General features: G+C 41.0%; 1 protein-coding gene across 1 annotated transcript in view; it reads right to left on the reverse strand.

The window, feature by feature from the left end:
* Positions 1–3,698: 3,698 nt before the first annotated feature.
* The window catches only part of LOC119420272 (potassium channel subfamily K member 4), a 21,631-nt gene continuing 8,845 nt past the window's right edge, over positions 3,699–16,484 (reverse strand). The window contains exons 4-8 of the mRNA XM_037687660.1: positions 10,126–10,240; positions 9,853–10,013; positions 9,572–9,758; positions 8,865–9,040; positions 3,699–4,283 (exon numbers count right to left, since the gene is read on the reverse strand). Coding sequence (XP_037543588.1) covers positions 3,699–4,283; positions 8,865–9,040; positions 9,572–9,758; positions 9,853–10,013; positions 10,126–10,240 — 1,224 coding nt within the window. The remainder of the gene's footprint in view (positions 4,284–8,864; positions 9,041–9,571; positions 9,759–9,852; positions 10,014–10,125; positions 10,241–16,484) is intronic.

Below are 16,484 nucleotides of genomic sequence, written 5' to 3' on the forward strand. Positions count from 1 at the left end.
AGTCAATTAGCCGTGGCAGACGTTTTAGATTTTGGTGACTCCAAATGTCCTTCAGGTAGGCCCTATGTACATCTAATTTATACTTCCTGAATGTTTTCCTTACAATTTATCCAGCGGTTCATGAGATATTTTGCTAACAGACTGGATTGATGTTAACATTTTTAGACAAAGTTAGGGTGTGTTGGTGGCAACTTTTAGCTTATATCACACTAAATATTTTCTCAATATCTATTAAACTGACTGAGTTTGAGCTATTTTTGTGTTTGCTAAGGTGGAATAGCAACAATAATCATTTTGAGTTGACTTAAAAGTTGTAGATGCTCATACAATGATTACCATATGAGAGTTTAATCAAATCCGTTACATAGACCATGACATATTTTACCAATAGACAAACATGCAAATACATTTTAGCCCATATTTTTGCTTTAGGCAGCAGACATTAGAAACGTTTCTGTTAAAAAGACCGAGTCCCTGTCAGCTTTAAATATGTATATGTTACGTTCTAATGATTACCCATAAGGTCAATGTCTACAAATACAATCAGCTGTTTCTCAAACTGAACCATAGAACCTTGAAGTGTTGATGTGTTCAGGCTGACAGTGCTGCGTCAGTAAAATAACTAACTCGTTTGCTGTAGATGCTTTGGTTAAAATATCTGATGCCCAGCTGAGTAATTAGAAAATGTGGAACAGTTCACAGATTGAGCGCTGGCTTAAAGAAGCACCATGTATGGTTTCTAATTCAGATTTTGTTTTTGAATCCAGGTCAAGCATGCGCCATGCACTTCAAACGCTGCCCACCATTCCTCCTCTAGTGGCAATGTATAGAGGCTGCAGTGGAAGAACTGATGACGTTATAGTAGCTGAGTGTGTGTGTCCTCCAGGAAAAGGTCACCCACTGCCTTTGCACATCATCACTCCCTCCTGACTTCCTGATTGCAATGCCAGAATGCTGCCTTTTTCTTTAGGCATATCCTGCAGGAATGTGTCTTCTTTCCAAAGGCTGGATTACAGAAGCACTCCGTGTTTCTGCTCCTTTTCAGTGCTTCCTGTCTCAGTGAGTCGAACTAAAAATATATCCACACCAGAGATTCTAAACCGTGTCGCATCAAATAATTCACAAAATAACAAAAGAGGTAAAATCAAAGTCTACATGATGTATTGAATGATACCACACAGCTGAATTTGCTGAATCGGCATGTGTCTGCCATCTGCTGGTTGTGTTCAGGGTGAGGAAAGTAAGTCCAAGATGAATCTGACTTTTATGACGATAATAAAGATGTTTTTTTTTATTTTATTCAAATATTAATAAACAAACAAGAAAACTGCAGCCACCCTCGATAATGGGGTCACATTTTTCCTTGGTGCCACGTTCTTCAGACTGGAACAAGCTTGTGTTTCCGTTGCAGTATCACTTACGTGGATCACCTTAAGAAGTCTCAGCACACTTTAAAAGAGCCAGACTGATGACTCGAAGAGTATTCAGTGGTACCTTCTCAATACCTTGTTTGCTTTTAAAATCTGGCAACATCTTTCTGAACTGGTCAACAAAAAAAGTTTCAGAACGTGGCAATTTTTCAAAAACTACGCTTTTATTTTTGTATATTAGGTCCCTTTCATACTGGATGATGACCCTGCTATGCTCTCCACGACCTCCATGACCTACTAGAACGGGTCTGGGTTGCAACGAATTTGGTTAAGGTCCTTCAATGTGAATGTAATCATGAAGCTGCTGTGCTGTTTGAACTTGCCACATAGGTTTTCCCAGCTGAAGTATGCATCCCTGATACAGTTTTGTGCACCATTACCCCACCTTGAATGTCCGCAGGACATCCCTACATGACAATTTGATTGAATACGCCCACAGACTAGGCCCCACTTAGCACAACTGTCTAGGACCACATCAGAATGCATCTTCTTACATCACAGAAGGATAACATCACCACCATGGGATCACCTTATGGTTGTTTCCATGACATCAGTAGCATGAGAGACTGTAGGTAAAGGAGTTTTCTTAGCAGAACCTCAGCCACATCCACCCATCTTTCAGGCCCGACTATGATGAGAACAAGTCCATCTTGTTTTGCTATCAAAAGATGACTAAAGGGAGGGCTGAGTGTGGCACAGTATTTATTGGCACACTAGACTGGAGGAAGTGGATTGGTCCTTTTAACCATGCGATGAGAGTGCATTCCAATCCTGGTTGTAGCAAGAGCGGTAGCGGGACATGAAGTACATAGCCACTGCACCAAGGGTGTTGCAAGAACTTTCTTGGAGGGCTGCCAGTGTGGTGGCGTCTTGATGGAGTTGTAGCCTAGGTATGAGCGCATCTTGGCTAAACCTCATCAGATTCTCAATGGCCAGGCCACTTCATGTGCACATATTTACCACAGTATATGCTGCCACCATAATAAACCTTTACAAATTCACTACAGAAGGTTTTGTGCAAGTTCAGAACCCATGACAGCTCATCACACATCTGCAAAGAAATCCCCAAGACCCTGCAAAGACCTTCTGGCATCTTTTTATGTTGTAGTGGGGTCATCCTGCAGTATGAGGGAGGCCTTGGCGGTGTTGTTTGAAGCCATCCTAGTGGCAAAGCTATGTAGCATGTGGGTCCCTTTACTACAGTCCTGTTCTTCAAAACAAGACTGTTTACAGTGGAAACCTGTCACAAAGGGGGAATGAAACAGACCATAAATAATGTTGGTTATCATTGAACCTGTTTTAGTAACTATTACAAAGAGACAAATGCCTTTAATTTTTTGGCTAATTTGTTGGAAAGACAGTGTGTGCTGTCGTGCTTCTGCTTTCAAGTCTGTAACTTTACATATTTAAATCAGAAAAAAAGCAAAGAATTTTAAGTTTTCATTTCCTTTAAAAAAAAAACTTTATTTACTATATGCATTATGATTAATGAACTTGGCAATCAAAACACAAATAATGCGGTTACACAGTATGTTGTAAAAACTGTTACAAAAAAACTAACCAAGTTCAGTCATCTGGACAGTTAATTTTTTTGTTGAGACGTTTCGTCTTTCATCCAAAGTACTTCATCAGGCTATGATTATGGCTGCCTCAAAGGAGTCGACAGGGGAGAGGGTGGGCCCCAGAAGCCGTCTTATCACCAGCAAACTGGTTGGCCCACTATGTGAGTGTGCTGCTCGTGGGACTTAATTTGTTGTGGCTCCTCAGACTGATGATGTCCTTTGGATGATGGGCGAAACATCTAAAAAAAAATGTCAAGATGACCTGACTGAACTTTGCTGGATTTTTTTACCTGGATTATTGAGCAAGAACTTTGATGTTACAAAATAATATACAATCAAGTGCATGTTTATTACCCGTTTAATTGTTGGCAGGATTCCAGAGTAACGGTCTCAGAAATTAGCACCCACTTTGCAAACTAAGCATTCTGATTGCACGGGTTTTGGTTGTAGTTTCTGGATTAGTACATAAATGAGTTTGACACAGTGATAGTGCAATACAGCTTTAGCCCAATAGAGAGCAGTAACCCCTCACAAAACATGAGAACACTGCCATCAAACACTTTTCATCATTAGACTGAGGCATACACACATGCTAAAGGCAAAAACAGCAAACCACGCTAAGGTTAAGGCTCCAACATCATGTTTTCATCTTAATTAAGCATGAACCTTTCTGTTTACAGGATAAAGTTGACAGGACTTATAAGTGTCAGTCTTGAGGCTTCACTGGAAGATCTTGAACAGGCTTTGCGTCTCCGTTGGGCTGCTGTCTGTCGATGGAGCGTTTGGTTTTAGGGCTCCTCCGATGAACGGGTCTTCTGTGGCGTCTTTTCTTTGCGTGGCGAGAGTTGGGTTGTTTCGGATCGACCAGGGGATCCACATGTAGTCTAGCACTCTGAGCATCTGAGGACTCGTCAATGAAGGCAAGGTTTTCCCCAAAGTAGTCCAAAGGTTGTGACATGTGAGCATCTGGAGGAAGCTCCTCCTTGGTTTTCTCCTCAGGAACTCGGTCGGTCTGAGTGGCCTGAGAGCCTGCTTCTGATCCAGACTCAGATTCTGAAGAAGAATAAGAGGAGGAGTATGTGCCAGATTCTGATCCGTTCTCGTGCTGCTCTTCTGGCCCCTCGGGGGCCCCGTTGGCTGATGTGCTGTGACCGTGGCTGCGCTGGCCGTGGCGGCGCTTTCGCCTGCGACGTTTGAACGGGTCATCGATTTTTCCTGGGATGTGAAAGTCCACTGACATATGGTGGATGTTCTGAGTCCAGTCAGTGGCGTGAGCTCGCAGTTCCTCCATCTGGAAGATGGGGAGGACATATTTTACAATCTTTGTCTTATTATGCCTTTTGAATATTTCATACAAATTTAAACTCAGGTGTTCAGCACAAGGAAAAAATACAAAATCCTGATTTTTCTTTTCTTTTTTTTAAACAGACAGTATCCTTCAAAGACCAAATAAACCACCGTTGCTAGAGTTGATGCAAAATAGAAGACAGTACAGAACTGAACATCTGTGAAAATGCAAAATAAAATTTGACCGTGCAACTAAATTAGTGCTAGTTGTTAAATACACGTGGTTACGTCACGTGTTTTGACCCATTTGACTTTCCATACCCCATCTATTGCTCTCTACTGTTACTGTAGATCACAGCAAAACGTTTCCACACAGCTGATTTAATAAAAAAAATAAAAGTACACATACATGCAGTGAGATGCTCGTGGTACTTTTGACATTATAGGAGGACCCCCTAAAAAAAAATCAATCCAGGGTCCACATCCCCAGTACAATAGTCCCTTGCTACTTCGTGGTTTGACTTTTGCGGACTCGCTCTTTTACGTTTTTTCAACAATTGTCAACTTTAACATTACTCAAATGATTTGGATGGCATGAGATAAAAAGTTAATGAAAAAAATACCTCGGACAGGCGCCACTATTTTGTAGTTTTCTTTCAATAAGCCTATACTGTTTTGCCGGTCAAAATAACTACACTACCCAGAGGCCAACAGTGCTTCCCGCTGCTGCTTTCTGTCGAAATGGAGGGAAAGTTTTGATCTGATCTGAATCTGACCAAAAGGTTCAGTCCTAGTAACTTCGGTGCTCAGTGGATGCAGAGAGCCGTACAGAGCCGACCAGAAATTGGACCAGGACTACTTCCAGCCTCATCGGTCAGTCTGAGTGCTGCTTGCTGGCCCATGAAGTAGAGTTGCATTCGGGCCTAAAACATCCGACCCAGCCTGGCCCGAGCCAATAGGCACTGTGTCCGAGCCTGACCCGACCCAACTAATTAACTGTAATTAGACGCTCGAACCCGAAGCAAACCCAACATGTCATTTTAATTAAGCTTTTACTGCTTTTGTAAGCAAATCAGTTTGACATGATAGTTTTAAAGTTTGTCAAAGTCATATTTTCACCATGTTATTCATACATTTATAAATGTCATAGTTCCAAACTAAATATTTTGTTTAGTTTAGTTTAGTTTTAGTTTAGTTTGTCAACTAAATATTTAGTTGACTAACTTAATGTTTATGTCCAAGCTAAATGTTTAATTTACAAACTACAAATTAAATGTTTAGTTTAGGAATTAAATGTTTAGTTTAGAAATTAAATGTTTAGTTTAGAAATTAAATATTTAGCTTGGACAATAAATATTTAGTTTGGAAATGAAATGTTAGTTTTGAAAATAAATATTTAGCTTGGAAATTAAATATTTAATTTATACCTAATTATTTAGTTCACTAACTAAATATTTAACTTGCAAGTTAAATATTTGGTTTGCAAATTAAACATTTATCTTGGACATAAACATGTAGTTTGTAAACTAAATATTTAGTATGGAGCTAAATATTTAGCTTGCTAACTAAATATTTAACTTGCAAGCAAAGTATTTAGTTTGTAAACTAAATATTTAGCCTGTAAATTAAATATTTAGTTTGGAACTATGACATTTATAAATGTATGAATGACTTGGTGGAAATATGACTTTGATAAAAAAAAAAATCCTTTTGAAAGGCTAAATAAACCAAAATGTTGCTGTTAATTTTTGACTGGGTAACTTTACAAACAGCACCCCATAGAGCCACATGCGCAGTTGTGCAATGAGCCAGCACTACTCTCTTCACAGTCTGATTAATTGCTGCACTGTATTTTATTTCTGTCGCATCCTCTACAAGTAGATTAACACAATTTTCTATTATCCATGCTTATTTAGTTTTCTTTGTGCTGTATGATTCGTAAAAGCGCATCAGAAGCCAGAGCCCGACCCGGCCTGCCCATCAAACACATAATTTTGGCCCAACCTGGCCCATATTTCGAGTTGGGTCGGGTCAGGCTCGGGTCAGAAATCAAAACTCTACCATGAAGCCTCTCGAGTGGGGAGGCGTTGCTTGGAGGTCCGGTGTCTTCTCCGGAGCTCACCTGGACTTTTTTCATCCAGATCCCTCTGGATTATTTGGACATGATCAGGACCATTGTGTGGTTTTGTGGTGGCTGTCCGAAGGTCCGGCTATCTCCAAAAGCATCTGGTGCTCAATGGCTGCAGAGAGCCGATCAGAACCGAATCAAGGCTGGTGAGTACCCGTATAAAACTTTGCAGTACTGTGCAGTACATATACGTATGTTATGAAAACGATGTAGGTTTAAGAGTTTAGAACATTGCAAGAGTGTGGGAAGGGTTTATAAAGCCTTAAATATATATAAATACTAAAATAAATACAGCGTTCTATTTCATATGGGCTTGCCCTTTAAGCTACACATTTGGGTCTCACCCCGCGTGCAGCGCGCAACACTGAAAAAACTCCAGTCCACGCCCACCCACTGTGTGGGCCCCACCACTAGACCGCATAAATAGTGTACGGGTCCCTAGATCTGCTCCCCATTTTCTTCAGCCAGCGAAGCAGCACATGAAAAACTAAGAAGATGTTAGCGGATGGGATTTGTCTGCAGCTCCGAACGGCTCAGCCTGCACATCTGCACCGGAGCAGAACACGCAGGCAGGCTTTCATTTTTTCTTTAGGAGCAAGGCAAGTCTTGGACGTTTCTGCCTCCAATAGTTAGCGATCGGCCTCACCCCCCCCCCCCAGTTAGAGAGCTGGAAACATGGTTGCCGCTGACAGGTTGTTTCTCCTTCCCAGCGTTTTGGTACGCTCGTACGTGTTCTGCCCAACATTCAGGAGTGGCTAACGCTAGACCTAGCTGTGCCGGAGCCATTAGCTCCAACCTAGACTTGGCGGAACATTTAGCCGCCTCGCTCTCTGGCTGCAGTGACTCAGCCTGACCTCGTTCTAGCGTGTCGGTGTAATGTCAGGTGCAGCCTCCCAACCGCTGAAGATGAGAACACCTGTTTCTCCTCTCGAGCCAAGCCTGTCGGCTGTTTTTTCCGGGGTTAGAGCGGCTCGACATGTCGAATGACGGCCATCCGCCCTTTTCCCCAACGACCAGCTCTCAGCTAGATTCACTGACAGAATATCAGTGCACGTCTCAGAGAGCTGGAGCGACCACGTGTTTACGCTAGTGTTAGCATTCCATGCGCTGCTCGCGCCATGATTTGGGCGATGTTCCGCTACTGCAGCGGTGTCGTCCCCCCGAGTCCCACCTAAGCAGCAGAACCCGGTCACACAGCTTCTTTTGCCAGACGGAGCTCCAGGGGCATGTCTAACATGATGGGGGGGGGGGGGGGCTGTGATGACAATGTTGTTGGAAGTTTAAATAAAATGCCAACATCATTCTAAGAGCAGAGCCTTCTCACAGACAGGTCATCCGATCCTGCTGTCTTTACTCACACACACCGTGCACACAGAGGGAAACGGTAATCCTTTAAACTGTCTTAAAGGTGCCATGGTTCACCTCCTCTGCTTCGCCATCTCTCCTGTCAGCGACAAGTGTTGCACGCGCAGATGTGTTTTTAAAAAATTGGTCATCCATCCAGATGAGATTAAGAAGGAGTCGTTTGGAAGTCCCTGTTAGTCCGGACGAACTATTCAGCCCACATTTTCCAGTTGGTCCTGGATTAGCTGCAATCCTCTTCAGACGACAGACATCAGCATCAGCTGCAGAGACGCCACACAGCCGCAGCTATGTCTTCGGGGCCCCCCGCCACCACCGTTCCCAGAGGACAGCCTCTGCGGTCCCCACAGCGAACCAGAGCCGGCAGAGGTCGACAACTGGCGTGTTCCTGGTCCAACCCGCCCCAGGAGATGCAGAGAAGACAGCAGAAGAAATGACGGTTTGGGGAGGATGTGTGTAATTTCATGTGTGAAGGTTTTGAAATAAAACACAAACTTCACTCAAAGAGCAGAATCCTCCACGCTGACAGGCAGAACTCCCCTGTCAGTCCTCTTTTACGTACAGTATATCCTCCACTCTGGGTAGAAAGGTCAATTTTAAACAAATGTTTAAAAGACACCAATCCTCCACTCCTCACACATAAAAACCATATGAGTCTATGGTGAGAGCACGTGCTTCCCATGCAGATTTTATTCCTCCTTTCTCCCCTCCTTCAGCCTCCTCTTCTCACCTGGCAGTGAGAAAGGATGCTGAGGACGGGTGCTTGAACACTCTTAGTGGAAAGGTAATCTTTAAATACTTGTTTAAAAAATGCCAGACCCCCACAAGCTCCACACATCCAGGTTATGAACCCGCAGAAGGGGCACCCGTCCTACTCGGGGTTCTCCTCACTCGTCACCAGTTTTTCACTTGTTGCGAGAGTGTGGAACATAATCTCCATGATAATCACGGGACTACTATTACTACCCCTGGATAAATCAGTGGTGATTAGGTTAGATAAAACTTTATTGATCCCTTGGGAAGATTCCATCAGGGAAATTAAAAAAGAATGAAGATGAAGAAGTAAAGAGGACAAGATGATCAAACAGGAAGTACCTCAGCTCTGGTCTTCTTTGACAAAACCCGAAGCCAGTTACCAATCATTGTTAGGATGGATGCGAAGTATGCAAGACCCAGCAGGATCCAAAACCACACCAGAGGCTTGTACAGGTGGTTTCTCCAGAGGTAGTTCCAGTGGTCTTCACTGGGGTCAATCTCCTCACGTTTGTCCCCTTTATAGACAAATACACTCTGAATGAAAGCAGTCCATCCATAGAAACTAAATACTTTAGAAAAGGGGATACTGTTTAGCAGAAAAATGGATAAAGAAATCAATAATTCATCTCCTCATGTAAATCATTTTGAATAATTAATGTTGTCTGTGCTAAATGGACTTAATGCTGTATGTCTGATGGTAATATTTATGGATAACTAATTAAGTTACATCTGCTGCTTACCTACAGAGGAGTAAATACATTTGAAAAAAATATAAAGCATCAAAACAAGGGATTTATAGCAATTTATAGTTCTTTAGTTGTGTTGCACAAACAGAGAAATGTCCAGCGTAAATGTTATTGACTGTTTTAAAGTGCCCTGCCTCCTGGGCTCTGGAAGACAAATTAATATTAAACTAACATCTTCTCTGATGCCAAGTTACTACACACTTCTATACCTTTAATCATTATCATTTTAGGTTTATGGTGAGGTGATTATCATCGTCAGTACTGTGTTTTAACTTTCAGAGCCTGTGCGCTATGGTTTACCTGCAACATAGTCACCAAAGCCCACTGTGGTCAGTGTGATAACCACAAAGTAGGCAGATTCCAGTAAGGTCCAGTTCTCCACTCTTTGAAAAACCAGAGTAGGCACTGCAACAAAGACCAGGCAACCCAGCAGGATGGACAGGATGGCTGAGATCACACGCACAATGGTGGGACTGACGCGCCACTTCTGTCAGCCGTGAAAAAAAAAAATCTGTGTGATGTCATTCATTCAAGGAACTACCATTTAACGCAACATTTAAATTAACATTTAATGGTCTGACCAGGAAGAGGGTCTCTATTTTGGCAACGGTTTTCCTCAGGCCAGTACCCAGATGGTCTCCGACTCCAGCCAGTAGAATACCAAACATCGGGATTCCCACTAGAGCGTAGAAAATACAGAACAGCTTCCCTCCGTCTGACTGCGGGGAGATGTTTCCAAACCCTGTACATGCCAGGCGACAAGTGGAGGAGTGGTTAATTTAAAGGACAATTACATATTTCCAAGGGCTTTTTAAAAAACATGTTGTGTTCCTGGGTCTTCTGAAACGTATTACCAATGGTTGTGATGACAGTCCCTGAGAAAAACAAGGCGCTGGCTATGTCCCATTTGCTGACAAAGGTGGAGTTGTCTTTGACATTTATACCTGCGTCCAGCTCCTCCACGACCTCCTGAGACAAGACAGAGGAGAAGGAAATTCAGAAATTAAGTTTAAAAACGACACTAGTAGATTAAAACAGTATAGTTTTTTGTGACACTGCAGCAATGATTCTATAAATTCTGATTCAGTCATGATCTTTGAAACTTTGGCGTGCGAGTTCAAGGAATCACCTTTTTTTTTAATCTGTTTTGTTGTCAGAAAACAAAACCAGGTCTAAAAATCTGGCCGAAAAGTGTTACTTAACAAGTATGTTCATTTTGTATTTCGTTCTTTTTCACAACAACTAGATGATTGCAATGCTTGTTATTCACCTTGAAGCTGAGAGGAGTTTTCCCGTTAACAGACCGTCTGAATTTCAGCTGTAAGACTACGCCAAGATCCTGTTTCATTCTCACATCCTTCCAGTTCTTATCTGACTACACAGCTTCCCATAAAATTCAAGATTCAATTTAAAATCCACTTTCTCGTCTCTGAAGTGTTGACCAATCAGACTCCCTGCTACATCGGTGAACTTTAACCCCTTAAAGTCCCAAAACGTGCATGTTAGGCTGCTTTCAGGCCCGAGCCTCTGTGAGCTCAGTGGGTTTTGCCTGGTTAAATAACCATTAATAATAATAAAAATTAATAAAATAAATGACTCCTAGTTATTTCTTGGAACTGTAAATATTGTGCATTTTTTGTCCAGGGTGGAACAGTTCTTCCTCGAGTCACTTTTGAAACTAATCACAGCTAAAGAACTTCCTTTTATAAACCGATTTTATGTTTAATTAGCCTGCTTTAGGACCTTTCTTTTATTTTTTTACCACACTTTTTCACTCTACTTCTGTCTTTACTTACTCTGATCAACCTGTTTTGTATTTGTAATTATTTTTTCTATCCTTAACATGTGTTTTTTTTTGTCTTTCAGATACACCTGGACTTATACCTGGACCCACCATTCTGTGTTCGTCTGTCTCTCCTTCCTGTCCTCTCAAACCAGTCGGTCAAAGCAGATGGCCACTTGTCCTGAGCCTGGTTGTGCTGGAGGTTTCTTCCTGTTAAAAGGAAGTTTTTCCTTTCCACTGTTGCCACTGTGCAACAGTGGAAAGACAACAGGATGGGAGACTGCAACGAAGCCACGATTCAACTTGTCTGCTGGATTCCTTAGATAGAGAACTTTACAAATTGGCTTTTATGTATGTGAATGTTTCTGTAAAGAGTCCTGAGACAACTTTGTTGTGATTTGGCGCTATATAAATAAACTGAATTGAATTGAATTATTTTCTGCACGGTTTAACCATTCTTACATGTTTAACTATCTCAAAAGTTGTTTGTACTTTTTGCTCTGTTTGCATTTTACGTACTAAATAAAATACAATTGCCTTTGTCACAAGAGACTTTAGATGGAAACCTTTTGAGACAATTCAGGGAAGGATCCTTTAAATTTTGATACGTGTTTTATGATTTTGTCACTGGTTCCAGTGTTCTCTCTACAGCTCTTCTACACCAGATGGCACCAACAGGCTCAGACCTGTGGATCATTACACTAATGAGCTGTAGGCGTATAAATGACAGTGATGACTTCTCAAGGTCAAGGTTCTTTATCGTCATTCCTCATGTAGTACATGAAGTGGAACTAAATTGTGTACACAGGATCCCAGTTACATCCAACAATAGCAAAAATATAAAGTGTTTAAAAAAAACAGTAGATAAGGATCTAAGATATACACTAAACACTAATAGTGCAAAACAATACAGCGAACAACAGCAGCACGAACATGAGTCTTTGTGGGCGGGTGAGTACGAATGCATGAATACAGCAGCATGAAATAATCAGCAGCATGGATAATCAGCAGCATGGATAGTCAGCAGCACATATCAACAATCAAAGTTACATTACAATGATTTTATTAAATTTTTTGGTCATTGATGAGTTCTCCTTGATGCTGCATTACCTGCCAACTGGTAGTCGTGTTCCTGACCACATTGATGTCCCTAACACTTGTGAGAAAACCATCTTCTCCTACAGGTTCCAGTCCCTCCCACCCAGGTTGCAGTTCTATCCATCCATCCATCCATTTTCTTTGCCCGCTTATTCCATTTTGGGTCACGGGGGTCGCTGGTGCCCATGTCCAGCAATCACTGTGCGAGGGGCGGGGTACACTCTGGACGGGTCGCAAGTCCATCACAGGGCCACATAGAGACAAATGAGACAAACAAACATTCACTCTCTCACTCACACCTAGGGACAATTTAGAGTTACCAATCAGCCTAACATGCATGCTTTTGGTCTGTGGGAGGAAACTGGAGTACCCAGAGAAAACCCACGCATGCACGGAGAGAACATGCAAACTCCACCCAGAAAGGCCCCTGGACCGGGGTTTGAACCAGGGACCTGCTCGCTGAGAGGCAGCAGCTCTACCAGTTGCGCCACCGTGCTGGTTGCAGTTCTAGTGTTTCCTTATTCACTTCTTGTAAATAAACACTTTTTAACTATTGTGTCTTGGGAGATGCTCCTTTTAGTCACAACTATCTGGGTATGAGATAAAACGACACAGGATCTGTGTTTTTGTTTGATTTGAGCTGGAGTCTTGTATTTGTTCATCGTTCACTCAGTTTCTGCTTCAGCAGCCAGCCCTGCCACGCCCTCTTACACCTGCACCCTGTTCACCTGCACCCTAAAACAGCTAGTCAACCTTAGCCAACACAAAATATCTATACCTCAGTACCTTTCACAGATATTGAGAGAATAACTTGGAGTGGTAGTAGTTGAGAGCCATCCCTTACATATACTGTGACGAGTGCAATAAATCTGAGATCTGTTTAAAACTTTAGTACTGTTAAGTCTCTCCTGTTTGTCTGTTAGCAAAATATTTTATGACTCAATGGACCAATTTTATTGAATCTTTCAGAAAGTAGCAATTTAATGTACACCTAACTGATAAACTTTCAGAGTCAGCCCAAGTCTACACACATTTTCTCACGACAGCTGTTAGCTTCATCTACCAACAACATTATAATTTTAATTATTCATACTACTGATAATAAAGTTCAACTTTACAAGATCTGTTTTGCAAAATGTGTGTAATTTTTAACGTTGCTCTCAGATCGTGTTGTAGTGGAAATAAACAAATTTAAAGACCTGTTGAAACGTCTGACCTTTGGCCCGGTGAAATCTGACCCACAATGCCGAGCTGTTGTGAGGCTCAACATCAGAGGAATAACTGAGAGCTGCTCAACTCGTAAATAAAATCCCTCCGGTTCTTATGTGAGCAGCACACTGCACTGTTTTGCAACATGACTTTATTATAACTATAGAAAAAAGTGCTTAATAGATACATGTATTTTTGATATTAAAGTGACTAGAATTTCAAAAAGACTGTGATGCCGTTTATGTCGTTATTAATAATAAAGAGTTAAGTGAGGAATTAAATTACAGAAGATTTACACTAACTTTAGTTTTATTAGTTTTTCATAAATACATACATTTCATAACAGTGTCATTGTTTTAGCAGAGCAGGTAAAATAAATAAATGAAAGTGTCAGCTGTGACTCTAGAGCAGACGTGGGCAATATATGGCCCGGGGGCCAAAAGTGGCCCTTGGACAATCTCTAGCCGGCCCTCAATATACTTAATTGAAAACAACTTTTAAATAAGTTGATGAAAATCTGCATTTTATCAATGAAACTTAAGTCTAAACTAAACATCTTGGACATTTACATCATTAAATTTACATCAAAAAGTTTTGGATTAAGAAATGCCAAAACTTTTTCCTGAAGTCGTCGTGTTTCCAGCACTGAACCTTAAAGACTCAAAAAAGAAAGTGCATGGTGTTGTTTTTTTACGTTTATGCTAGCAAACATATTGTCTCAAGCTGTTTTACAAAGAACATGTCATATTCCTAGAGTATTGAGGAAACGTTTTTTTAAATCAAGCATGCACTTCATTACAACAAGGTAAAGCCTGAAAGAAGTGTTCCAGATTATTTGTCTTAAAGAAAATCTATTTACAGTTTCTCTATGTGGCTCTTCGATTGATTTAAATACCTTAATTTGGCCTTCTGGGAAAAAATTTTTGTGCCCATCCCTGCTCTAGAGTAACGTTATAAAGCATCTTAACAAAAGTTTAACTGTGATCTTTTCTTACCCTCTAACGCACGGTTGTCCTAACTATGATTTAGAAAGACTTTTAGTTGGTGTCTAAAAAAAGTGTAAAACTGAAAGTAATGGATGAATCAATTCAGTGTGAAATTTAATATTAAAAATTAAAAATGTTGCAATGTTTCAAACTAAAGTTTGAAGCTTCAAACTGCTCTGCTTTTAACCACTTTACGATGAAGTTACTTAAAAGTGAAGTATTTCATCCTTTAATTTACGTTTCATCTTTCAGTGTGTGTACTGTTGATAACCATTAAGACCCATCAGACTTTACAACGTTGCAAAACCGTGGCAACAAAAGTCTGACACCGTCTCTGAATGTGATCCGAGCGTTTTAATCTCACACATCCACCATGGCTGTTCAGACCTGCTGGTAAAAATGGTAAGTAGATCGGACTGCATTCACAGAGCTATAAACAGGGCTGGACAGCCTCGAGCATTCAAAATGTTTCCCCTCAGACCACCTTCGGGTGTTATTTAGACAACTTTGTCTGCATACATCTGATAGTCTGAGCATGACGACCCATCCACGGCCAAGCTCTAAGACCTCCTGGATAACAAGTATTTATTTATTCTTTTGCTTCTTTGGCTAAAAGTCTTAATAAACTCTTTATCAGAATTCCCCTCAAGGTTTTCTTAATCAGAGCGGATTACAGGATGCTGCGTGAGTGTTGAGCTGGTGAATGCATTTGTTTTGTTGCTGTTCTGACTTTTTGTTGCTAGAGGGCGCTGCTGTGACAGAGCAGAGGAGACTGTGTTGCTTGAAATAAGACAATAAAACTTGGGATGCACCGATCCACTTTTTTAAACTTCTGATCCAATCCCGATACCCAAGTCTGAATATCGGCCGATACCGATCCAGTTCCGATATCATGATCATCATTGATTTTATATGAGGCTGTAATAATCTCCTCTCAAGTACAATTTGTACAAATATATTCATGCATGTCCAAAAAGGCAACTTGAGGTAAGTTTTATTAATTTTGGATAAGTTTTAAAGTTAGCATTAAATTCTGCTAACACAAAACATGTTTCTTTTTATTCCTAGCTTTAAAGTGGATATTAAAGTGATTAATTTTAAGTGATTGTTTAAAGTTATTTTATTTTTTTAAATAAGGGGCAGATATAAGAATTTTTTTCTTCTTTCTGCACTCTTTTCATTTAATGTTTTCTTTTTCATGATTTTTTTCTAATTTTGTTTCTTTTAAATGAATGAATTAAATTAAATTAAATGTTAAATGGCTTCAAACATCTGCTAAGTTCATGGCATAAACCAACAGACATGTTCCCGTTTTTAGTATTTTACATCACTTTATAATGTAGCGGTTTTTGTTTTTAATATAATTTTCAAATCATGTTTTTTTATGATTGTTTACTGTTGTACTGATAAATATCTCCTGGAGGGTAAACTATATCTTGGCTGCAAGTATCAAGCTGTGAAATCCTTTGTTTTCTACAACTGATAGTGGTTGGTCATTAATTATGATGAAGTCTTTGTAAACATTTGAGCTCCGTGGTTTCAGCGATGTCTACTTCTTGTTCAATCCGAAGCAAGCAGCCTGATTTGGGGCAGCCGCGCTCAGTCTGTCCCTCCTCGGAGACGGGTAGACTGAGCGGGGCAGATTGGACGCGGCTGGCCGGGGTCGAGTCGCCTCTTTCTGCTTGAGCAAAGAGCAGCGCCCCGCTGAAGCCCGCTGAGTTCGAATGTCCATCGTAAAACTAACTTTACCGCGGTTTAATGTGGCACGATGCTGTCTTGTTTTGTGGTGTTTCTAGTGTAAAATACTTCCACACAGCGGACATGTTTAGATGAAAAGTTGTTAGCTGTTAGCCACAGTGCTGCTAACTCAGTCCTCACGTTGTAGCTGGCTGCAAACTATGAACTGGATTTCCTGAATGTGAGGCGGGTCTTATTACTTCCAGTAAGATGGCGCCCGTGTACATGGCTTGCAATCCACCTCTGCTGATGGTGTTCGGATTATTTTTGTTTTTTGCATTTCACATCTGTGACATCAACTCTCTGCTGGTGTATGACAGACAACAACTTTTGAATCTTCGTTTTTCTTGCACTAAAGTCACTTATTTGGACCATTATCAGCGTACCTCTGACCCCCCCC

The sequence above is a fragment of the Nematolebias whitei genome, chromosome 14, assembly GCF_014905685.2.
Source record: "Nematolebias whitei isolate Nwh7 chromosome 14, NemWhi1, whole genome shotgun sequence".
NCBI classification, from domain to species: Eukaryota; Metazoa; Chordata; class Actinopteri; order Cyprinodontiformes; family Rivulidae; genus Nematolebias; species Nematolebias whitei.